The 27,203-nt window shown below is 34.9% G+C and overlaps 1 protein-coding gene across 2 annotated transcripts; it reads left to right on the top strand.

Annotated features, from left to right (window-relative positions):
- The first annotated feature begins 103 nt into the window (after positions 1 to 103).
- Positions 104 to 13,947, top strand: si:ch211-132g1.1 (T-cell surface antigen CD2). 2 transcript variants are annotated; one of them, XM_058406927.1, is made up of 6 exons: positions 104 to 1,077; positions 1,453 to 1,731; positions 1,959 to 2,186; positions 2,317 to 2,466; positions 5,520 to 5,814; positions 6,434 to 13,947. In XM_058406927.1, the coding sequence occupies exons 1-5, from the start codon at positions 1,014 to 1,016 to the stop codon at positions 5,780 to 5,782; spliced, it is 984 nt and encodes a 327-aa protein (XP_058262910.1). In that variant the 5' UTR covers positions 104 to 1,013; the 3' UTR covers positions 5,783 to 5,814; positions 6,434 to 13,947. The 2 variants fall into 2 exon arrangements, with proteins under 2 accessions (XP_058262910.1, XP_058262909.1); XM_058406926.1 differs by having other exon boundaries at positions 5,520 to 13,947.
- The last annotated feature ends 13,256 nt before the right edge of the window (positions 13,948 to 27,203 follow it).

The raw sequence follows: 27,203 nt of genomic DNA, 5'->3' as shown, positions 1-27,203 counted from the left end.
CTATCTATCTATCTATCTATCTATCTATCTATCTATCTATCTATCTATCTATCTATCTATCTATCTATCTATCTACAGATTCAGATCAAGCATTGATTTGCATGCTCCTGGGTTATATGAGAACAGAGTAAAACTCCGGGGGACTGTTTGACTCGGTTTTATTTTTATTTGTCTTCAGAACTGAATTTGAGTAGGGTAATTAAAAGAGTTAATAAATATGCAGATCAGATGATCCAATCAGATGATTTGAACCGGTAGCCGCCGAAAAACAAGAACAACAATATCGAAGGGTTAATGTTTTTATCTCGTAATGCTGCTTCACCTTAAATGTTCAGTGTTCATCTTCAACTTTTTGTTAATTTTTATTTATTTATTTTTTGCAACAAGCTATATTGTCAATGTACTCATCGGATCATAAAGGGTAAATAAATGAAAATAAATAAATAAATAAATAAACCTCAAATGTCAGAACCTTTTCTGGTTGAAGGTAGCACCATAATCTGAAATAATTTGCTGGGTCTGAACCCCAGGTCTGGTCATAAAACCCCTTTAGACCTTTGTTTCATTGTAGAAATGAATTGTCTTGTCAGTTTGATTGCAACCACATTGGCTGTGGAGCAGTTGTTGGTTAATCATTTCAACCCTCTCGTATTTGGTATTTAAAACCTAACACAATATATTTCCTAATGAAAAGCGATGTGACAGTGCCATTTTGCATTGCAGATGAAGAAGCATTTCTATTTTCTCATTTTTTTCACATCATATACTATTAAACTAAAGCTTAAACTTAAACTCTACAGTTACTCTTGCAACACACTGTAATTTTTTAAAGCCTGCTTGTTATATACGACAAGTTTGTTGAAGACACTTTGCTAAGTTTTTTGGTATTGCACATCTGCTTTTAAGGCAAAAAAAAGCAACCTGTGCTTGTCTTTGTATTAACACACCCCCATCTCGAGACAGGAAACAGAAGCTGTTTCCTACATTTGTCAGTGAAATATTTCAGAAGAACAATGAACGCCAAAGGCAGTGCTATAGTCTTATTTCTCTGTTTCCTGTCTCTATTTACCTTAACAGGTAGGTCAAGATTTTCTGTTCTAGTAATAAATTTTCCACTTAAATAATTAATTTTTGTCCTAATTTAGCTTTATTGGAATTGTAGATTTGACTACAGCATTTTCATTATGCAAATTTGCATTGTGACTCAAAGTGAATTATTTTTTTATCAGTTATTAAACATAAGTGATTTTTTTTCATGTAATTTCACAACAGATTTGTGATTAAAATTGTATTTTATAGTTTCCAGACAATACTAATGGTTTCTGGTATATAGAATACTTTAGAAATATTTTTGGGTTTGCATGTTTCAGATATTAAATATTATATTGTGTTTGTCTGTTTTAAGTAAATTTTGTTATGGCTTTAAAATGACTTTACAATATTTTTCCCCAGGCTGTAGCACATGTCAGAAAAATATATTAGAAGGGAAAAATCTCCCCTTTAAGCTGGCTGACAGGCTGCTTAAGGATGATGAGAAATTCACTATTAAAAAAGACGATAAATTGTTAGTCCGCAAACAGAATATCAACCAAAATAAACAATGGAAGATGGTAAATACAAACCTGGAGCTCCAGCAAGTGAACCTGAGCAATTCTGGAAAATACACTGTTGATGTTTTTGATGAGGACGGCAAGAACTTAAATTCATACACAGAAACCGTCTGTGTTTATGGTAAGACATTTGGAATTGGAAATATATGTTTTGGTTTTTTTTTACTGAAATTCTTTCTTGCTTTTAATGAATAAGAGGAAAATTTACACTTCCTCTAATAACAAATGTAGATTTCTTACACCATGCAATAGTATTTAATAGTTCCTATTAAAAATACATAAATATGATTTCAAATACTGAATACTGTCACTAATATACTCATGATGCTGTCCTTCCTTATTGATCAGTGAAAGTTCCAAAGCCAAGAGTGAATGTTACATGTCAGGATAAGAAGGTTTACCTCACATGTGAGGTTGAGGACCGTAAAGATATATCTTTCAGCTGGGAAAAAAATAAGAAAGAAAGCCAGGAGAAAGGAAAAGTCTTAACACTTGCTAAGGCAGGCAACTCAAAGTATGCATGTACTGCTCAGAATCCAGTTCATAATAATACAAGTGATGAAGTGGAAGCAGCATGTAAGTATTTTTTTCATGTACTTTCATTTTGGAACATAAATACTTATCTCTTAATTTGATTATTCTATAATCGGCAATTTTGCTATACGATCTCATTTATAATACATATAATGATTGTAATTTTGTTCAGGTACCACGTCCCAGCAGACGCTCTTTGGCTTTGACTTTACGCTTATGGTGGGCATCTTAGCTGGTGGAGGATTTCTAGTCCTGTTATTGATAACTGTGATGGTGACACTTGCCTGCCGTTCCTGTAAACGCAAAGAGAAACATCTGCGAGGTAATTTCATTCTTAGATTTTAGTGATAACTGATTAGTATTTCCTATAATATTTTTTTTATACTGAAAACATATTTAAATGAATTAAACATTACACAACTTTCTAAATTAAAACACTGGACAAATTTCCAGTGATTCTCTTTGGGTCATGTATTCTAAAGCAAGCCTTAAAGTCAGATTTCTTTTTAGCTCCAAACAGTTGTATTGAGTTTAAAACATGTCATGTGTCTCTTCTAAACATTATGTTTTATGGTGCTTTAGACAAGCTTCATCCATGCTTTTTAAGAGTAAGTTTCTAGCAGTTATGTCGGTGAAATTTGACAACACCGGAACATTTTTACGCTTTGAACGCCTCCCACAAAGCTCCGCCCCCTATTGCGGCCAATAGAGTTCAAATAGAGTTGGCAAGGTTTGTCATGACATCCCTGTCATTCATAGTACAGGTTATTTGTTAAATAATATAATTATTCATATTTTTAGATATATACTTACTATTCGGTTAAGCAGAAATACCTATAGATCTGCAATTATCCAATCAGAAGAACATGTAGCAGCAACATTATGTAAAATTACAGATACAGCTCAAGAACTTTAGGCAACATTCACAGCAAACAACGGAGACGGAGGAATACATCTCAGTAATCTCACTGAATTTTGAATGTTGGTTGAGTTTGATTATCAGTGAGATAGCCATGTCAATGCGTGTGCAAGTCTGATCTACAGCTGGTTTTCAAAATCAAAGTCAGTGTAGACGTCTTCCCTTGTAATCTATTCTTCTCACTCTTTGGTGTGCTTTATGTGTTTTCTGAGATGCTGTTCTGCCCAGTATGCTTGTAAAGAGTGGTTATTTCAGCAAACTGGCCTGTTCATTTTACTCTGAACTACTAACATAGCAATAACAAACTCAGAACTGACACTTTTTTTTTTCTGTGTGAAACGGGGTGGAATGAAAGAGCATGGGTGAGAATCTATAACACGGGTGTCAAACTTCAGTTCTCAATATCAGACTATCCATGAGAAAGTTATGGCATTTAATCAAAGACTAATAATAATAATGATGATGATGATGATTGTTGTTCTTCTTCTCCTTCTTCTTCTTCTTCTTCTTCTTCTTCTTCTTCTTCTACTTCTTCTTCTTATTATTATTATAACTTTAACACACTCTGTTGACTTACACCCATAAGCTTTACAGGCTCTAAAATAAAAATAGGACATTTCAAAGAAAAAAGGAGAAGAATCTCATCTGGACTATTTTAAGTGTATGCTCTTTCAGCTGAAAACAGTTATCATACTGATTAAAAGTTTTTGGCTATGAATACATTCCTTCACGTTGTAGTTATCAGCTTTCAACTGCTATGATAAGAAAGAGGATGAAGCATTTAGAATCGCATATTTTTCGTACATATCTGTTTGAAAGCTACCAGTCATTAGTACTAGCCACACTAGAAGCACAGAGATATAGAGATATGGAGATTTTCTGCAGTCAGAGGAAAGGAAACAAGATCAGAATTCATAAGATAAGCTTTTAATTTCCCCCTTGTAACTAACGTGATCATTTTTCAGTGCAACTCTCTTGAAGGTTTTTTATGGGAACAGTAGTAATATGGCAAGATTGAACGATTCAATTACAAATTCATCCTATTACACTGAAAAAAGACACTAAAAATGCATGAGCATGTTACGTTAAGCTATTTAGCTATACAGATTAAAAAACAATCACAATTTTATTCTGTGTATTTTCCTGGTTTCCGGGTTATGCCACTGCCACCCCTGCATCGTGAGAAACGCAGCACACAGGCTTTGATTTTACCCGCCTGTCTCAGCTCTGTGAGATGGGAACCCACACATATTGTACAATGGCGGTCGCTATGCTGCAGATCAGATATTCTAGACCCGTGTAAACATGCTGAGGAGTCTTATAAAGTGTACTATAGTCTTTTTTTCACAGTCTATAATCTTGTTTTATCTATAGTCTTTCTTTATAGGCCACATGAAGTGATGCAGCAGGCTATATTTGCCACATGGGCCTTGACTGATGCTAATGTGGTACATAAAATGACTAACAGGAGCCGAGTGATAACTCAGAACTATAACTATAAAGTTTCCACACAGGTTTTCAGCTAAATAATATACTTTGCTGAGGCCATGGCTTAAGCTACCACTACTACTACAACTACTACTATACCTACTACTATAACTACTACTACTGTACCTACTACTACAACTACTACTGCTACTATAACTACTACTACTATAACTACTACTACAACTACCACTACTACTACAACTACTACTATACCTACTACTATAACTACTACTACTGTACCTACTACTACAACTACTACTGCTACTATAACTACTACTACTATAACTACTACTACTATAACTACTACTACAACTACTACTACTACTACTACTACAACTACTACATATAATAATATATACAAATTTACCAGGTATCAGGTTTGTACATGTAAGGCAAAAATAATTGCAACTGCACATACAACTTGAAACTTTTGTCAGACAAAATGTTGCTGTCCTACTTTATGCCAAGCCCCCTGAACTACTTTTTGGAAGCTTTTCCTCTGAAAAAGAAGGTTACTTGTGTTTTTGGTTTTTTTAGTTTCTTTTTTAAATATCAACTCAGCAGGTGTGTAAAGTAGGTGACGGTTCCCAGAACACTGTTTTTATTGTTGGTGTGAAAACTGTGCTAGTTTCCTGCTTTTAAATAACCATTTTACTCCTCAGAAACATATCTTGCAACATTTTCAGCCGAAATTATTATTATTTTCAATATTAAATGATACAGTAAATGATTATTGAGTAATTCAAGGGCAACATTCGTAAAGGTTGAGAAACAAATTTACAGAAATAAACATTCTCATGGAAATATAGATGCGTTTTATTAAGAGGCCGGACTAACTAACTTCCATATCTACATTACAGTGACTTTATTAATTCAGAGATATATATATGTTTTGTAATAATAATAATAATAATAATAATAATAATAATAATAATAATAATAATAATAAATCCTGTGTTCTTTTCCAGATGAAGAAGAGTTCAGACTGAACTACGTCAGCTCTAATCCACCTCCACATAAAGGGAAGCAAACAGCAAGAGGACAGCCAGCACCTCCAGAGCCTGTCGAAAACGGTTCTGCCGAGGACTTATCTCAAGCCCCACATCAAGTTGCATCACGACCCCGGGCCCAGCAGCGTGGTCGACCTCCACCACCTCCAATAGATGATGACGAGGAACAACCTCCACCATTACCCCAACCTAGGAAAAAGGCACAACACAAAAAAACATGAAGTTCTAATATGATGAAGAAGCAAGTACACCGGTCAGTGAAATGATCAAACATAGTGAATATCTGTATGCATGAATATATGAAGGAAATAACAGTATCGATGTACAAATAATAGAATTAACAGTTTAGCACTTTTATTTGCTTGTTTCCTTTACATATATTCATATATACAAGCATCAGTGTATTTTATAGAATATTGCAATATTCTATAAAATATTTTATATAATATTGTAATTGTAGTGTCATTGTTCATAGTTATATAGCCTATACATATATAAATATTTACATAAGGGATCTGTGTATCCAGTACTTTTTAGTGAATGAAAAACTTTATTAAACATAAAAAAAAAAAAGAAAAATCAACAAAAATCATGAATCCTTACTAGTGACAAGAAAGAGTTGTTAGCAGGTTAGAGAATTTTCTAGGAGGATTTGGTTCATCTAAAAAAAAGTCTCTTATTTATCTATAATTTCTAATTCAACATGAACATTTTATAAAGTAGAACAAACCGAAAATAAAAACCCAAAATCACTTTTTTTTTATTTAAGAAACCACAAGTCTTTTTGCTCTCCTCACACTGCAGTTTCCAAAAAACCACCCCATGCTGTTGTTTTTTCACATCTCGACTAATGTGATGCTTTGTTTCAACAGTACCAAAAACCACAATAGAAAAAATGCAACTAGCCAAGATGCTGCAGTCAAGAGTGTCAACACGTACAATTAGTAAGAAAGAGCACCTTGCACCTCCTTCAGCATCATTGCAATGCCCGCCTATTTCATTTTAGAGCTGATTTTGAAGAGTTGAAGATTTTCTTACCTGCATCTAAAGCAGTCAGCAGATTAGCATCTTTATATGTGGCTAGACAACTTTGCTCCAATTTGGTTAGCTTTTAAGGTCACATGTTTGCTTTGTTGCCACACGTTAGCATTGTTCAAGCACTGCTCAAGTACATGTGAGCCAAAAATAAGACAGCTTTCTGTCACTCTAACTAAAAAACTAGTACTGTTTGTGTATAACATAAATGATAAATATTCAGTAGTTGTCTATGATTAATAATTTAAAAAGTGCAGCTAAATATCATTAGAGTCTTAATATCGTCGTTCAGTCTTTGTTATTTTATTTTATTTTTTATTTTATTTTAATTTTTTTATATATATATTTGTAATTTTTTCCCCTTCCCCAACTGCTTTAATATTTGTTATGCTGTGTTTATTTTTTATTTTTATTATTATTATTCATATTTTAATCTAATTTGCCTGTGTTTACACTTCTTACATGAACTGATCTGTTCACTGATTCAGTTACTGTTCCATCACAAACATTATGACTATATTACATAAACATACATAACATAATTACTTGATATTTCCATGTAACTCTTTGCATATAGCAAAAAGCCACTGAATGACACCTAGTCAGCTTTTTTTCTCTGTTCTCGACCTTGCCTGCTCATTTCCTGTGCATAGATGATATATGAAGCTGCAGAAGGCTTTTTTAAGCAACAGTAGTGGTATCTCAGTAAAGCCATTTAGTTAGTACATGCTGTGGTTGTGTATTCCTAGATTTTCTGCTTTTGTTTTGTGTTACCTTGTGCATTTATTGTGTATAATATATGACAAAGTTATTGTGTCTTAGTGAGTCGTTTAATTGTGACATAAACAAGCAGCTGTATAAAGCATCATGGCCCACACTTCATAATTATAAATAAATTCATACATAGAGGGGAATCCATATTGTGGCATGTCTTTCATTTAACTTTTCGTTTCTTGTAATGTGCTAGATGAAAGAAAGTTTCCACTGATACAGATGAGATGTCCACCTCCTTATTGAGAACAGAGTCTAATTTTAGCTAGCCTGTCCTCCTGCATTGACTATAACATCCTGGTTGTGGAATTTAAAGCTCTCGTCTATCTCTGGTGCATTTCCTGAAATATCACTTGTCCTGAGTAGTGGAAAATGTTTATCTTATTTCATTTTATTCTTAGTTTAAAGGAAGTTTTCATTACTTTTGATAATTCTCATGCATATACAGTACAGTAGGTAAGAATTTGAAAGAATAAAACATCAAGTGTTTTGTAAGGTGTTGGGCCACAAGAAAACATCACAACAGGCACAACATGTGCCTTTTATATAGAGTCCACAATTGTCTGGAAGTGTTCTGAAGCCGTGCTTCTTAAAAAGAATATTCCCTTAGCTGGTGTTTGGATGATGGTGTCCAAAAAATGACTCTGAAACATTTTGTTCAAGCTGTTCAAGCTCTGTGGTTAAGGTCTTGTGTCTGTGAAGGAAAAAGGAATTTTCATCCCTGTCAAACTGTTTGTACCCTGTGGATGGGGGTGGGGTCATTCTGGAAGAGACCACGCCCATTAGGATGGAAAAAATCAGAAGAACTTTGTACTGATTGGCAGTGATACATCATTTTAAAAGCGGAAATAACCCCCAAACCTCCTCCACAGCATGTTTTTCCCCTTTAATTAGTCAGCAACCTATGGTTTATTCATTAGTGCTTTATATTTTTTGTGTTTTAACACAAATGCTTTGTATTGTTGAATTTTTTTGTACAGCATTTTGAGATTTTGTATCCATATTGAAAAATGCTATATAAAAAATATTATTATTATTATTATTATTATTATTATTGTTATTATTAGAGTAGTAGTAGTAGTAGTAGTATTAGCATTAAGTTTACAGGGCGAGGCTCTGATGGATGGGTGAGTGGCAACAGCTGATAACTTTTCATGATTAAAAAACATGTAATCATTATTTATAGTTTATTTCATTCTATTGAAACAATCTGATTTGAAAGATGTCGGAAAAAAAGAAACATCTTTGTTGGGGTTGTATCAGGTTTGATTTAAACATCAGTATTCAAAATGAGACTATGTATTTGAAGGTTTTATTTTCCTTTGACAAGGAACTTCCGCTGGCCACCCACACAGGATGTGTTTAACACACTAGCACGATAACAAGCAGTACTAAGTAGATTTCTTTCCATTACTTCGGCATGTCGTGTATCTCAAATGATGTCAGTATTGCATTGGAAATAAATCCAAATCACATACATGAGCCACTGCTTCATATAAAGTAAACAGCAGTACCTATGAGTAAATGTTATTTCTCAGAATAACTGATAATAGACCATTTCTGTTTCTAATGCTTCTGATCATTTGACACATCAAACATATTTTACATTTTATTTTATTGTTCATTTTAAAATTGTGGGTTTTCATAAATCCCTTCATTAAAAAAACTGCATGTTAAAAAAACAAATAGCCTATAGCTATATAACTATCTGTATTTTTCAACTGTTAGTACACTGTGTGGTCACAGTTTTTGGACACACCCATTTGCACTTCCTGCACATCCTATTTCAAAACAATAGGCATTTAGATATTTATATTACATTTATGGTATTTGGTTGTTGCCCTTATCCAGAGCTAGATACATTTTTATCTCACTTTAATACAACTGAGCAGTTGAGGGTTGAGGGCCTTGCTCAAGGGTCCAGCAGAAGCAACTTGATGGGATTTGAACTCACAGCCTTCTGATTAGTAGTCCAACATCTTAACCTCCATGAGACAGAGTTAGCTATGGGGATTTGTGTTCATTCAACCACAAAAGCATTAGTAAGTTTGGGGATGTTTGGTAAGGAGGTCTAGGGTGTAGTTGTCGTTCCAGTTCATTCCAAAGGTGTTTAATGGGGTTGAGTCAGAGTCAGGGCTCTGTGCAGGACTTCAACTTCAACCTTGGCAAACATGGAGCTCGCTTTGTGTACAGGGTCATTGTCATGCTGGAACAGGTTCAGGCCTCTTAACTCCAATATCATCTTGTCATTTTAAAGAGAAACTGGAAATCGTAAACTTCTCCCATGCCAGGATAAGACGAAACTCCTTCCATAAATTATGCATAAACATCATGTTTATTAAACATTAAGCAGTTAATCTTCCTTTCAAAATGTTGCTTAAAACATTCAAATCACACCTTATTGTCATTTATATTTCTTGCTGTTGCAAGTAGCTCATAGAGATAAGTAGCTGAAAGGTGTGAATGGGCTGCCTAAAGCAAATTTCAAGTGAAGCATTCTGAATGAATTCAGTGTAAGATGGTACGTGCATGCAGACAAAGGCATGGGGCGTAGTAGAGCAGCTAGAAAGAAACTTCCTCTCTTTCCTCTTTCCCACCACTAGTTCACTCACATGTCAAGGGTTTTGACACCTTGTGTTTTAAATAAATAAGCCACACAAACTGCGGGTTTGTGAGGAAGTTGCACTGCATTCTTGGAAAACTGTGTATGTGTGAGTGTGTGGGTTAACCTGTGCTATGCCAGTTCCCATGCTCAGTAATGACCACATTTATTTGAAATCGAGTTATGTCTGTTTAGTTTTCTTCTGGGTTTTCCAGTTTCCTCTAACCTCCCAGAAACAAACCAGTTGGAGGATTGATCTATTGTGATGGACTCGTATCCCAGCCTGGGAGTATTCCCACCTCATGTGCAGTGTTCTTGGGATCCACCAGATCCACTGCGGCCTTGATATCTACAAAAAACAAAGTAATAAATAATAAATAAACAAGCAAACAAACATAGCCTTTACCCTGTACATATCCTATAAAAATAATAAGGATGTATGGATGTACGCTCATGTATTTTATTGAATTCATCTGAACAAGCCGGGTTGTTAATGATCCGTTGTGTCTCTTTTACTGCAGTCGATATTCAGGCCTTCAGACCTGTCTAGGTCATAGGTTGCAGCCAACAGCTTCAGTTCAGTGAAAGAAACCACTGCAACCCACTTCTGCCCACAAAGACAAAATCATAAGCTAAATTTATCAGGTGGAAAGAATGAAAACCATTTACTATCCATTCAACAACTATCAACTCCTACAAATACCATTAACTGGATATATTTAACCTCATACTTGCAATGAACATGTCAGATTTCATGTAAAATTCTTACAGTTATTAATATTAATGAACTGGGACTTTTCTTATACCTCAGTCAGATGTTTCCACAGAGCATGCATTGCGCTCACTGTATACAACTGCGCACATCTGCACTGTATTAACAATTATTCACAATAATCATTCATATATTTCTACATTTATTTCCCATTTGCTACCTGTACAGTACCTGTAAATTCTATTTTTATTTTTAACCACATATTTTAGTAAAAAAAACATTTCCCTGCATGTTATTCTGTATACAGTGGTGCATGTGATGGATAAAATTTTTATTTGAACCAAATAATAACCAAAATAGCAAATCAAATAGACCTAGTGCATGAGGTAATTTCTTTACGATTAATATATGAGAGTGGCTCAAAGAGTTTACAAAAAGTTAATTATTCGTAGTAAAGCTACTACTAATTATTTTCTTTTATGTATTATTTAAAGCTCTACAGGTTCATGCATTTCCTCAGCCTCAGTATCATGATTTTTCCCCCAATATATTCAGATTGACAGATGTATTCAACATGTTCTCATTGTTTATCGACTTTTCATTCACAGTAAATTCTATATTATACATTTTAGTTGCTATTATATAATACACTATCAAAAATACAAATCTCTGTGATTGAACTGATAACTTTAACACCTTAGACTTTGAATTCAGAAATGACTGATGCTCATATTCATACTTTAAGTTTAAACAATCACCAATTGACTCTATAGTACACAGTTGGTACACACACAGAATACATACATACTATAGAACATACACACCTACATACATAGATAGATACTGTAGTACAAATACAGATGGGAAACTATTATAATTGCAATTATATTCCATTTTCTCTCAGATGATGATGGGTTACCTTTTCAATCTGGTTCCTCTCCAGGTTTCTTCCTCAGTTGCACAAGGGACGTTTTCCTTCCCACCATCACCTCTGGATAAATGTCAATATTTAAAATGTATATACAAAATTTATGTTTCTCTAAAGCTGCTTTGTAACACATTGCCTGTTATTAAACGGGCTATACATATAAAACTGAATTTAATTACAGTAAATAGGTTCACCAAGGTTGACAAACTTGATTATCTAGATTATAATAACGCCTTTCAGTATGGATACTTGTTTTCTGAATCTCTTTTGTTGCAGTTAGGCTTACTTTGCCAAAATTGCTGCAGATATTTAATCTGTAACCTTTTCCATTCCACACAGATCTTTATATATCTGTGATTTAGTTACTTTTCATGTGTGTTGACAGTTGCAGATTCAGTGATATGCTCACAGTGTGGTGTAGGTACAGAGCCTCAACTATGGCTTAATCTTAGGTTTCTTATCAAAAAAACCTATAATTGCCTTGCAAAACAAGAAAAAGCAAGTTAGGAGAAACATAAGAAAACATGAAGACATGATGAAGGAGTGGAACAAAAAATAACAATTAAAAATTATTAAAATTAATTAAATAAATAATTCAAGATATTCTTCTATACTTCTATACAATAATAGAAGAAAACTTCTCTACAATAATTAGACAGTATATGGAGATCGGTGGAGATCAAAATTAGAGAACAATATATGAACACTTGATTTTTTTCAGCAATAATGTAATCTTCATTGCTCAACATTTGAAGGAATTGTTGTTGTGGCTGTACCATACTAATAGAACAGTGTTTTACAAAATAACCAAGGCACGTCAACAAAAAAACCTTTATTTTGTAGGAAACACAATGATCAAAATTAGAGAACAACAATGACTGTAGCAATTTCTGAAGGAAACAACAGTCAACAATTAGTAGGAAGTGTACAGACCCTTGCTTTGAACAGGACTTCACTAGTCTCTCACATTGCTCTGGTGTGATTTTGGTCCACTCTTCTTCCAATCTCTTCCACAGGTCGGTGACTATAGTGAGTTTCTTGGCCATAACTTTGTTCCCAAGGATTTTCCAGAGGTTTTCTTTTGTGTTTAGATCAGGACTTTGGGCTGACCATTTAATTATGTCAATGTTTTCAGCTTCAAGGAACTGTTTTACCCATTTTGCTGTGTGACAGGGGGCTGGCTGATTGGGTGATGAACGCAGGGAAGGAACCGCATGTTGTTGAAGGGTCTGATACACATTTGCATTCGCTGCAGAAACCATCCCCCAAACCATGACGCATCCCCCTCCACCTTTCACTGATTTCTTTACACACTTTGGGGTCAGTCTTTCACCAGTTTGATGATGAACATAATGTTTCCTATCTGACCCACTTGCTTTCATCACTAAAGTGAACTTTAGACCAGTTGTCCTTTGTCCACATAACATGCTCCTCAGCAAAGGTTAGTCTAGCCTTTTGATTCTTTTTGCTAATGAGAGGTTTGCTCACTGCAGAGTGGGCTTTCAGTCCAAATTCTCTTAAATGTCGAGACTCTGTATGACAAGACAGATCCTTACTTTGGTTAGCATAGAACTTGTGAGCAATCCCAGCTGCAGTGTTGAACCGATTATCCATTGCGATTCTCCGCATTATTCTGGATGGCCAGCTTTCTTAGGGGACTTAAATGAGTTTGTGTCGTTGTGAAGATGCAGTATTTTAGAAATGACAGATTTGGAATGACCAACCTCTCTTGCCATAGCTGAAAGGGTCATCCCTTTGGCTTTCTATATCTTCAAAGAAATATATTATTCTCTGTCTATTTTTTCTCCCACCGAACCTTGAGACATCTTTACAAACAAAATCATTCTGATGCCGAGCCTGGGTACAAACAACAGGACACCTGGGTAGGCTGTCAGATCAATTTGCAGAGTTAGGAATGGCTGGTATTTCATTTTACTGTAAATATTAGATATAAGATGTTCTATATATTTCAGTATGATTATGGCTGAACTGCATTTTGTAACAGTTTTGTACGCAGTGTGCAGATATAAAGTGTTTTACAGATGGTGGAGTGGGAAGACAAAAGAGTGCATGGAAGTACAAGATGTGATGGTGAAGGGCAGCGGTGGTTCAAGGGGCTAAGTCTCTTGGCTGTTGAGCAGAAGGTTGGGATTCAAGCTCCAGCACTGCCAAACTGCCACTGCTGGGCCTTTGAGCAAGGCCCTTAACCATCCCTGCTCCAGGGCTTCACAGGCTGACTCTGTGCTCTGACCCCAACTTCATAATCAGATTTCCTTGTGGCTTTAATGTGCAGATTATCTTGTGCTATAATGTATATGTGACAAAAATAAAGGCTTCTTCTTCTGCAAAAGATGTGTTTACTGAATGTGTTTTGTGTCAAAGCAGTGAAAACTGAGGCAGTTTGACAGTTTGAAGTTCATAGAGATCTGATTCACTGACTGTGTGAAGAGATTTAGGAATGTGACTTCAGTTTTAAACAATGCATGTTAGCAAAGCAAACAAACGATCAAAACATTTTCAAAACTCAAACTTTAACCACGCCCGCTGGTGGTGACTTAAAGTTTTATTTTAAGAAATTATAATTCACTAGTGTTTACAACATTATTCAATTATAAATATTCTATGTAAATTAGACAGGCTGAATAATTATGTATTTTTATATTGTGTAACCATAATGACAAATGGAATAAAGACCCAAATCAGCACATAAAGTATTTTAAAATGAAGCAAGGAGTTTAATTACTGTAAACTATTGGAAAATACTCAGAATAACAACCAGACATACATCCAGTAGGCTGAAATGTTCAGTAGGATTTGTTCATATATGTACTTTAACTCCTAGCTTTAGGTTTGTATTGTAATGGCGGTATTCAGCTGTTGTTGTGTGAGGTGTGTTTAGCCACCTACACACCAGCATGCCGCACCTTCTAATCTGTCTTTTTTAGATTTTAAGCTTACTCTAGAGATCACAGAGTGAAGTGGAAACGTGTACACAAATCCCATTCACAATGTAAACAGATGGCCAGTGTACACCAGATGGTGTAGCAGAACCTGGACACAGATCTTGAAGACATTGTTAAATTATATTTATATATTTGTCCAGGCTTTAGGGTTCATATGTTTACATTAGGTGTCTCTGAGTGCAGGGAGTGGTGAGAATCCATCCATCCAGCCATCCATCCAGCCATCCATCCATCCATTTTCTGAGACGGGTCGTGTGACATCATTACAATATGCATTCAGCCAAAATCCGCATTGATTCATGTGTGTTGAACATAAATACAGCTGATATAGCTGTATCCGAACGAGACACACTATCAGTAAGGCACTGTTATTAGGCACTGTTATTAGGCACTATCACACTATCTATAAGGCGCTGTTATTATATTACTTATAATTAAATGTTAAAACTTCACAGTAGATATAAAATTTCCCCTACAGCAAATAATTTATGATGCCTATGTATGGTAGATATAATAGTTTCTATGCTGGTTATATTTTTATATAATACATTTTTTTATATTATATCAATTATACAAAGTACGACATGCAGTGAAATGCTTTTAAAGATTGAACATAAAATAAAGTAAAAATACGCCCAAATTAAAAAAAAAAAAAGGAAACAATTGAATTTCAAGCAAAATTAAATTTAAAATTAAATTAAATTGTACAGAACAGAGGAAAAATATCGTACAATGAGTGACGATATCAATATAAAAATGGTGATGAGAGTTGAGTCAAATGAAAGTCTTAACTATTTTTATTTTGTAATATCTATTGCAAATAAGTGTCATAAAACTAGATCATGTTTCAAGTATCAGTAAATTGGGCTAATGCCAGCAATGGCCCACTAATACTTTTTTTTTTTTTACTTTTTAACCTACAAATTGAATATCTTCTATCTCTAATGCACCATATATTGCATTTCCAAGTGTCTAGACTTTAGACATATTCTCCCTTGCAGTACCTTCACAAACCCCTAGAGTTCATCAGACCTCCCACATGTACAATAATGATGAATCAAATAGCAAATGACTACCTCGATCTCTAATTAATTTATTAATTTATCACTAATTTTGCTTTTCTCTGATTGACACATGCTATTGATTATTTGAACCATTTATATTTGATAATGCTTTATGCATTACACCCAAAATCAAATCACTATGTAAAGATGAATAATTTATCTTCTAATAATCTAGATTCCAAAAAACAGCTCCAACTCTTTTGTATATAATTTTGAATAAATAAATAAAAGAAATTTAAATAAAAATCTACACTTACACTAGCTCTTAGACCTTACATTTGTGAAATTTCCTCCTCTAGTACTCAATTAAAAATCTTGTATAGTAGCTCTGTTGTATTGTCCCCTGCTTAATATATTGCTTTGCCTTGCATTTCCTTATTTGTGAGTCACTTTGGATAAAAATCGTCTCCTAATTGAAATATAAATGTAACTGTAAGTGAATGATGTTGTACAACACTGCCATCTTATGGCTATTAACAATTTTATAGTTCATTTATTTCACACCAATTCACTTTTTATTTAAACTAGATTTTGATTACGGGTCACTTAGTGACTGAGTTCCTCCAGGTTCTCCAGTTTCATTCCTCAGTCCAAAAACATGTAATGTAAGTTGATTGGCATCTCCAAATTTTCTGTAGTGTATGTGTGTGTCTGTGTGTGTGTGTGTGATTGTACCCTAGGATAGGATGGCACCACATCCAGGGTGTCCCCTGCCTTGTGCCCCAAGTCCCCTGGGAAAGACTCAAGGTTTCCTGTGACCCTGTGTAGGAAAAGCAAATGATTTTGCATAACTCTGTATAACCTCTTCATCACCCAGTATAATTTCCCATTGCACTCTCTCAGTTGGAATTCATTGTATAGTGGGTGAGTTTATAAACCTGTGGTTTCCACCCGATTCTGCAGACACAGCACATTTTTTGTGTGTGTTTTGGCTTAAACATCTGGTTCAACTCATCAGATAATTGTCCAGCATTTTTATGAGCTGAATCAGTAGTGAGAGGTGTGTGAGATTCCTCAAGGCTGGCAGTATGAACCACATGGTTTCTGTAAAATGTTTGTTTTATTTGTTTGTAATCTCACTTTGCCGATATCCATGGACTACTAGTTCAGTGTAGCACATGACTAGCTACAGTACTTTCAGGACACTGATACACTCAGACACAGTCCGGTCTCCAATCATAAACAAACAAACAAACAAACAAATAAATACATACATACATACATACATACATACATACATACATACATACATACATACATACATAAATAAATAAATAAATAAATAAATAAATATTTTTTTTTTCAGTAGGAAATGTATTTTGTTTGTAATGTAATTTAATTTAATTTTTTATATTTTATTTTTCTAAAATACAGTGTATTTACAGGGTAAAACATAAAAATATTAGGGTAATATTAAGGTTTACAGGGTAAAATAAAAATTTTATATATTATTTTTTTTCTGAAAACATGCTGTCATGCACATAATTTTCTTCTTTACTTTTATTCTTTTAAAACCTCAAAATATCTCAAATTTTATTAGCACTAAAATTAAATACAAACTATTTGAATAAAAAAGTTTAATACATAATGTACATGTTAAAATTATAGCAGAAAAAAAAATGCAAATGACATCTGTTATATTACCACAGAAAGGAATTTCTTTCTCTGTCCTTTCTGCGATATCAAGAGCTGATCCGTGAACCACCTCCGGCCATGACCCCCACGGGGAGGAGAACATAACCTTCCTTCCTGAGATGACTCAAAAACAGATGTGGGACTGTGAGTGATGGTGAGTTCAGCTGAAGAGGAAAGCATGTTTACAGAAAGCAAAGGTGTGGTAGTGATTTTCCTTCCATCTTTCCTCAGAGTTAAGTGAGATAACAGGGAGGAAACAGAATCACATGGAACGTTATCATCAACACATCCTACAATCAGGGAATGAAATAGACATGTAGAAACTGCACTATTATTATGTGTTCAGTGGACATCGCAAGGTCAAATTCAAATGAAGTAAATATAATATAATAATATTATATTATATAAATATAATGTGTTTATTTCATAGTTGATAAGATAAATAAGTCAGTTCATTTGACATACAAGAAAATGATCAGCGAGTGAGTCCAAGTATTTCAACATTGATAATAACAGAAATATTAAGAATTGCTGAGATTATCAATATTAAGGATTTTATCAATATATTATTTAATAAATGTTAAGGATTTTATTGATCAATTGATTCATTTTTATGTGCTGTGTTCCAGTACCAAAACAGTGAGAGCAAATGCCTTTATTTGTCTCTGTATATGTGAATGACTTGTTGCTAAGCAGCAATGCTTGTTTTCTTTGTTATAATAGTGTTGGATGTATCGCAGGTGTAGACAGCACTACTGGCCATAACAGGACTACCAGGTTACTGACTGTTTATGAAATATGAAGGGTGGGTGAGTAAATACATTATTTGGCAAGGCAACATGAGTAATAAAGCTCAGAGCTAATGCTTACACAAGGAACCGTTTGTGGCACAATTCCAACACTGATCTGGAAAAAAAACAACAGGAGATGTAATCCTTCTGCACATCATGGGCTCGTCATCCATCAGGCGTCCTGCTTAATGATGTATGGTTCATTGGTAGTCCTGTGAGATTTGTAACCTTAGCAAACACAAACCCAGTAATTTTTACGCTGAATTTTTATATTGCTCTAAAGCTGCTTGTAGAAAATGTCCATTCTTGAAAGCGCTATGCAAATAAAATAAAACTGAATTAAATTGAAAACAATACATACCATAAATCAACAACTGGACGGTGAACCTATATGTTACCACGTCAAAACTGATTATTTTCCAATAATAAAAGTATTTTATTCCTCTGGCACCACAGCTATTTCCTAATATTTCTGTTTATTGTCATGGAATACCCATGAATCTAGTGACTTCCTGTTATCGCTTACTTTATAACAGCTATAAACATTTGTTAATTGTTTTCTCTTACTTGAAGTTAATAAATCGGGAAATAAAATTACCAGGAAAAATCACTTCACCTTGAAGAAAGTCAGAAACATTACAAAGTACTGACACCGGAGACTCCTTCCCTAAATGTTCAGTAAAGGTAAACTTTTCTCCTCACAGAAAACTTCATCAAATAAATTAAACACATTTTTAGGTTTTATTTTTATGGAGCTTCTACCAAATTATGTGTGATTGTACTAGATAGAAATTGTGAATGTATTAAAAGGAACACACATCATTTCTTTTTTTTTTCTTTTCTTTTCTATTATATAATGTATAGGACTTGAGGCCAGAACTATTGTCAGAACAGCTTTTACAGAAAACTAATCAACATCTCAAGCATTCAGCAGTCATGTGGTATAAAATCTTTAATAGCTGCTTATTGAAAAGCAGACATGTGGAAGTCTTTTCTTTGTGGTTAATGATATTTGGAGGAGGTTTGTTACCTTCCCACCTGCAGTAGTATGGCTGTGAAAGTGGCTCAGCATCTAAACCTGTGATTTCAGTCCTTGTGTGTATTTTACTCACTGCTGATTGGTGACTTTTTTCATGGCTGATTCGTGGCAGATGTAATAGCCGAGAAAGAAAATGATGGACCACACACAGAATAACCGCATGTGCAACACTTGGGTTTTTTAGCACTTTATGTAACAGCGTGTGTTTTATAGCACAGATTCTTGTGGGAATGTGATTCTTACGTGTGATACGTCTATGAAAGAGGGTGGCGTGAGTGTACGGAGGGTCATTTTTGCATTGCTGTTAATATTGTCATTTGCAAATGGAATATAATCAAGGTTTATTTTAAAAGTGCTGACCATTACAGGTGATCTTTAATCTGTTTTACAATGCCAAAGGAAAAGGCAAGGGGAACTAGGATAGTCTCTAGGATGGAGGACGCAGGCAAGAAATTTAGTGTTAGCAGTCAATCAAGTAGGGAGAATGATGATCTAGAGAAAGGATACAGTTGATTAAGAATAAATTATTCAAAATGATCTTTGTTTTTGTTGTTTTGTTTTTTAGGAAGCTCTTCAGAATGTTTCAGAGGCTTTAGAGGCATCTGGTGGTGACCAGAGATGTACATCAGGAACAGTAACTGAGACTATACAGTATGTGAACTTGAGTGAGGTAGCTGAGGTCGAGGAAATATCAGAGTCAGAATTCACACACTATGTTGATTACTTTTTTCCAGGGGCGTAGGGGTAGGGAGGAAGGAAAGAAGGAATAAATGAAAGATAGACAAAAAAGTTTAGGCCACACATGATACAGATACAGACACTTGAAGCAGGCACATACAGATACAGCAGATAGATATGTACATGCAGATACAGGTCCAGGTACATATACAGATACATATGCAGGTACAGGTACATATATTCAGACAGATACAGGTACAGATATAGGTGCAGGTGCAGGTGCAGGTACAGATAAATATACACATGCAGATACAGGTACATAAACAGGTACAGTAAGAGATACATATTTAGATGCAGATAGAGGTAAAGGTACAGATACACATACACATACACATCTCAGGCGTCATTAGGCATCAAGGCAGGATACACCCTGGACGGAGTGCCAACCCATCGCAGGGTACACACACTCATAATTTAGAAATCATGCACATGCAATTTAGAAACATCCATCAGCCTAGAAATTAGAGCACCCGGAGGAAACCCACCAAGCACGGGGAGAACATGCAAACTCCACACATACACACAGTGAGCAAACGTGCTAACCACTAAGCCACCATGCTGCCACAGACATATATATCTATTTATTTATTTATTTATTTTTTTTTTACACATATCGTACTGTATATACAACTTGCACATATTCTTATGCATATACTAGCTGCCATAGCTTTATTTATTTGATGTATATATATTTACATATTTATCTGAATAGCTGAACTTGTTCATTTCTACTATTTGCACTTCTGGTAGATCCTGAGCAGCATTGCATTTATATGTACCTGTAGCAATGACAATAAAGTTGCATCTATCTATCTATCTATCTATCTATCTATCTATCTACAGATAAAGGTATATATATATATATATATATATATATATATATATATATATATATATATATATATATACATATATATATATATATATATATATACAGGTAGAGGTACAGAAAAATGCATGTAAGAACAAGAACTTCTGACCAGATCACTGGGCCTGAATAAAAAATAAGAAAAGGAGGAAGAAAAAGAGTTTATCATGGTGGGTAAATGTCTGCATTATTCCGGCAGCATTATTATGTGGAATGGAAGCGGGAAATGTTGCTGCCTCACAACTCCACTGTTTTATCCTAAGCTCAGGTTACTTTTGCAGAGTTTTAGATGTTTTTTTTTCCAGCTTCTCCAGTTTCCTCCCATCTTCCATAAACTTGCTGATCAAATTACCGCTCATCTCTGTCCACCTCAGAATCACTGCACATTGATCTTGCCTCATATAACCCTGAGCTCTCAGAGTGCAAGCTCGGTGATAAATGATGAGTTATGACCAGGCTTGCGAGACACTTCTTAAATATTATACAGTAACAAACACAGGTTACATTTTTTTCTGTTTATCCATTAATTTACTCTCTCTCTCTCTCTCTCTCTCTCTCTCTCTCTCTCACACACACACACAGACACACACACAAACAGTGGTGAGGGCACAGTGTGAATTCAGGCCATGTCTAGTGGGTGTATTTATAAGTAATGAAGGCCGCCTAGCCTTGCATGCCACAGATGCTTCGGGTATTACCAGAACACAGAGCAAAGGCCAAGCGCATTCCTGAATCCCTCCATATCACTCTCTCTCTCTCTCTCTCTCACACACACACACACACACACATCTGTCCTTGTGAGGACCTTCCATTGTCATAATCATAAATGCAGCTAAATTAACTCAATTTTATAGCTTTTTTAAACACCAAAAAAATAAAATAAGATAAAAAAAATTAATTCCTCATGGAGATGTCTCCATACTGGTGAAAATGTCAGGTATACATCTCCTTGTGAAGATAATTTGTCCCCAGCAAGACATAAAAACCAGTCTACACACTCACACACTATACTCACTGGTGGAGTTTCTGCAATGTCCGATTACTTATTTGTCTTTCTCTCACACACACACACACACACACATATGCACATACATTCCCTCACAGTGTGTATGATTTTCCACTCTGCACTGTGTCTAAAATAAAACTCGGTTCATTGTGGTTATTCTTAGTGGTGGCATTCAGTGAGAAGTATCCGTCTTCCAGGAGTTTCAGCAGAGACAGGAACTTCCTGGAAATCTGACTTGTGGAAAACCTGAGATTGCTTTTGTACAAGCAAATGGGAAGGAGGTAAGGAGTGAGTGCCAAGCTAAAGACCACATTACATGGCGAGACTTCCTCTTGTAGTATTAGTTCAAGAAGACAATGAGAGCAGTTAAAAGTCCATCCTCTTACTGTACTCCGCCTCTCCAGCAGGATGTCACTGACGAGCTCGGAGTGCTGGGTAAGCCTTTACAGACAGTAGGTCTACAAAAGACAGACAGACATACAGAAAGAAAGGAAGAAAGAAAGAAAGAAAGAAAGAAAGAAAGAAAGAAAGAAAGAAAGAAAGAAAGAAAGAAAGAAAGAAAGAAAAGCTAAACAAACAAATGCACACTATTAAATGAAGTAGGTTTTTATTGGCTGAAGTAAGTTTTTAATCGATAAATTCACTTCTTTATAAAATTAACTGAAGATTTAAAAGACACTCATACAATAATTATGATCGAACTATAAGTAAAAACAAAAAAATGTAATCAGTTTTTTCAAATGGAGATGTGTAAGCAATTAAACACTTGGGGGCATGATAGGAAATATAATTAATTACAGGAAAATAATGAATAATCTGCCACAAAGCATATTTTCTAATAAACGCACATCCCAAAGACATTATTGTTTTTATACCCTAAGAATTTTTTATTTGTTACAGTACATCAGAGTTGCAAAATTACTTTTTTAACATTTATAGCTGTGGAAAATCCATTAGTCAAGAAATTGACAAAATTAAAAACACATTACATTATACATTACATTACATTATAGCAGCTTTAAACAGTCCCTCACCAGCCTTGATTTTTTTTTATTTTATTTTTGAGACAAAAGACCAAAAAACATCTTTGATCCTGAAGACTGAAGTCAGGTTACAGCTTTAACGCTGACTGTTACTGTTAAAGCATTGATACTGGACACTTCCTCCAAAAATGCTCAATAAGCATGCTCTCTTTTGCTGTGTTGTTATAAAGTCCCTGCGAATGACAAATTAAAATCCATTAATTACATATTAAAATAAGTGCATTTATATAAACCTGTGATATGTGTTGCACGTTAACAAACTACTGAAAACACCCCTCAGAGTCAAGAATTCATCACTACTGTGGTGCCACGATTACACATCATCTTCTCCGCAGGATGCTTAAACACTTCCGGCAACTGAGTCAATTCAGAGTCGATTCACCGCAACTGAATCCTTTGAAAGTTTGTTTGGAACCTATCCAAGACCACCTCACTCAGACCTTCTCAGAGCGGTTGTTTTGGTCTTAACCTGCATGTGATTGCTGTGTTCTCAAACAAACCACACTGAGGTGAAATACACACCAGGGTTTGATTCTAACACATTAAACTCTGCATACTGAAACGTGAAAGCCTCATTTAAAAATATCGAGAAGCGCCAAGTAATCATACCCTGTGTTTGGCACGTGATGAACGTTCTCATTCATTCACTAGGTTTCTCATCCGAGCTTGACTTTTTGCGGTGTAACACAAGTAATATCTCCATCTCACGTCTCGCCTTGTCCTTTCTCATGTTTAAACACAATTGAAACGAATCACACCGCATTTAAATTGCTTTCTTTAATCACGCTGTGTTGAATTTTGAAGGCCTTTGCCACAATTTGTAAAACATTAACTGTCTCTCTTTCCCTTCCAGTCGTTCAGTCTTACAACACAAACTAAAACTCATTTTTAAGTGGGACGATGGTATGATGTCAATGCAAGTAGGAGGAGAGACGGGGAGCAGCACATCATAACGTATCTTTCCATCAAATCACTAGAGCTGGTAAAGTGTTACAGACTGTAGGCGGAGGTGACTAAGTGAGAGACCCTGTGAGATTCAAAGATGAGTCAAGCCACTAAAACGAAGAAGAAATGAAATGGATTAAATTCCCTGCCATGTAACTTACAGTACACTTCCATGCACAACATCTCACTGCAGAATGTTAATATGCTAATGAATGGGGCCATTTGAGGCCTTACACCCAGCTAAACTATGCTGACGTTTGTTAGCGTGGGTATGTGAGCTCATGAATAAGCTCCAGTCGTTACAGCCGTGTCTTTCCACTCAGCACAAAATTAGAACCGACTTATGTTAAATAAGTTAAAGGGAGAAATCTGATGCAACAAGAAAAGGTTAATTCAGTGGAATATCCCTAACTAATGTCTCTGGTCAGGTCCATGTGCTCAGACATACACGGAATCGTGCTGTAGAAAGACTGAACAGCAGAGGGAGAGCATGGCTCTTTAGCCATTTTTGTCTTAGCAGTAATAACTGCAGCTACTGGAGTAAGTCTTGTTCTAAAACAAGTTCGTACTGAATATTCTCTTATGTAAAAGTGAGTACTCAAAATTCGTATTCACCCCAATCAGTGTCAATATCTTAAATCACACTTTATGTTCACCCAGAGATACAATATTGAGGGAATTTCCATTCCCATTTTCTCATATTGTTAATAAATAATAATTTAGTGAGGTTCATTTCAACTTATTCTCCACAATCAGCAGTTTTGCATTGTAGACCCTATTTGCGGCTGCATTTAACCAAAAAAAATATGAAATTATAGTGAATTTTGACAAAATACGTCCATCAACCCATAGTGTAACAGCACTGGCTATGGGTAATGCATGTATAATACTAATCTAGACAAAGCACCACAATGCACTGATATCTCTCAACATTTATTGAACTACTGAAATGTTAAAAGTTGAGGAAAATGGTTAATGAGTACCATCAATTATATTTAACAGTTTTGTATTTTCCTGGTTTCATTTTGAAATAAATCGTGTTTTGAAAGTAAGCTTGGGATGAAAGCCAACACTTGATGAAGTTTCTATACCTCTTTATTTCCCCCTATACCAGACTCTTCAGTGAGATCAGGTGGGGACTACCACAAAGCAGTGCAGCCACCATGAACTCCAGACTAAGTTGTCAGCATTCACTCCCCAAATAAACAGGTTCACAATCATAAACACCTGAGAAAAAGTCTGATCTCTTCTGACTTTAACTGTAGCAGGGATTTTGCTGTTAGTTGAGGTGGTTTGAGAATTTCAGAAACTGCTAATCTACTGGAACTTCCACAAATAGCAAGCTCTAGAGATTACACAGAGAGTGTAATTGGTTGGTGGAAACATCTTTTTGATAAGAGAAGTCAGAAGAAAACTGGCAGATTGGCTTGAGCTTCCAGGAAAGATGTAATGACTCAAATAATCACTCTGTACAAACGTGCTGAGCAGAAAAGCATCTTGTCATGCACAAAACATTGAACACTGAGGTGGATGGGATTGAACAGCAAAACACCACATCTGATGGAAACATGATGCTTACTGAAACTGGATCATCTAGCTAAGAGGCATTGTGCTTGTTGCCACATGATTGGAAGATTGGATAACTGCATAAATGAGCCTAATAAAGTGGACAATGAGTGTGTGTTGGGCCATATTCAGTGCTGAGTTATGTTTAGGATTTAATACTGCAATTGTGCATTGTTGCTACAGACTTATAGAGTGGCACAGGATTCGCATTGAACAGTGTAGAGTTAAAAAAGAGGTGTAGAGTTATAAAAAGAGGTGTGGCATTCTGAACTTGAACCAAAGTCTGTTTAAAGTCTAGCATCATTGAAGGTTTGATGCAGTTTGAGCTCAGAAACCACCGAATTCCATTCAAGGAGCAATTTTAACACATAAATAAAAATAAACTAGCAATTATTTAACAGTATAAAATACCATCCTCCATTCCAAGTCTGTGAAATGTTTGATGTGACAGCATTTTCGGGACAGAATGTTCTATGGATTAAAAAATATACTGTGTAATTTAATTGAAGTGAGGTACAAGTATAAATATTGACAGTGTGGAATTAAGTCGCTGACTCGGCTTATAGTAATTGAGTAAGTGTATGATTGCAGACAGAGTCCTGTTTACATAGTCTTTCTAACTAATCCCGCTATTATACAACTTCAGCTGGAGAACTCAGATGGCATCAGGGTCTGCCTAGTGTATTTCAGTCACTCCTACTCATCTTGACTCTGGTATGCTAATCTCTGTTTTTGTTCAGACGACTGCTATTTAAGATCTGCTGCTTTTAACTACTCGCAACTTTACACCAGTATGCTCATCAGTGTTATGATATTCTACTCCAAGCAGCTGCTCAACCCATTATTACTGATACTAATGAGGTGAAGGGCTTGTAATGCCATAGTGCCATAGTACGGACATGACAGGACCATAAAGAAGAAAATCACTGCTACACCTAAGAGACCCAGGTGCTCTTAGACGACTTTTACCTTGAGTGAAGGATGTGATATTGCTCCTGTGTGGATCCTGGATGTCTTAACATGAAAAAATGATGTAATATATATATGTATGTATATATAAATAGTGATTAATAACTTGAAACTAGTCAAATCTAGCTGCTACTTCTTAACATGATTATCATAAATCAAAGATAAGATATATTAAACCTATTTCTAGGCTTTTTTTAAGCTTTCAATTTTCTTATTCTATTGGTAGATATAAATAATAATAAGTGCTTAAATTAAGCAACAAAATAATTTGCCAATTGAATGTGTTTAGAAATAGTAAAATATGTCTAGAAATAAGTTGAATAATTTTAGATTTGGTTTCTTGCAATCATTTAATAGGAAAAAAAACAGATCTTTCTGACTATATTCAATTTTAACTGCAAAAGATCATTTTTATATTTTACTTTATATATATATATATAAATTGGTAGAATCTATTGGTAGATACTTTTTTCTTTCTAGAAATTAAATGATTAAAATGAAAAAAAAAATAATAATAATAATAATTTGCCAATAGAACAAGAACAGTTTATGCTTAAAAATAGTAAAATATGTTTAAGATTAGATTTGGTTTCTGGTAATCATTTAATAGGAAATAGCAGATCTTTGACTATATTCAAGGCATTTGCTTCTTTAATTGCTGTGCCCTTGAGCTACATAGCTGGTAATTAAAGTCTTCCAAAAACATGATGCAATAAATAAATTAACAGTATTAGTTGTTTTTTATATGGGTGTGAAGATCATCTAATGCACATTGATTGTAGTATATGATATGATAGAGTAATGATACAATGCACTTCAATTTATGACTCTTACAATATGATTCATTTCTTTATCCTGGTTGGTGTTGTGGTGAAGCCGAAGTCTTTTTCTAGGAACACTGGGAGTAATGTGGGACTACATCCTGGATGAGAAGTTGCTCTGAAAATAGGACTGTTTCAATGTAACA

The sequence above is a fragment of the Hemibagrus wyckioides genome, linkage group LG13 (genome assembly GCF_019097595.1).
Source record: "Hemibagrus wyckioides isolate EC202008001 linkage group LG13, SWU_Hwy_1.0, whole genome shotgun sequence".
Taxonomy (NCBI): Eukaryota; Metazoa; Chordata; class Actinopteri; order Siluriformes; family Bagridae; genus Hemibagrus; species Hemibagrus wyckioides.
The sequence above is the reverse complement of the archived record's forward strand: the minus strand, read 5'-3'. Positions and strand labels throughout refer to the sequence as shown.

Coding starts and splice junctions, on each gene's coding strand:
- si:ch211-132g1.1 (XM_058406927.1), top strand. CDS start 1,014: ATGAACGCCAAAGGCAGTGCTATAGTCTTATTTCTCTGTTTCCTGTCT. Junction 2,187..2,316: donor TGATGAAGTGGAAGCAGCAT/GTAAGTATTTTT, acceptor AATTTTGTTCAG/GTACCACGTCCCAGCAGACG. Junction 2,467..5,519: donor CAAAGAGAAACATCTGCGAG/GTAATTTCATTC, acceptor GTTCTTTTCCAG/ATGAAGAAGAGTTCAGACTG.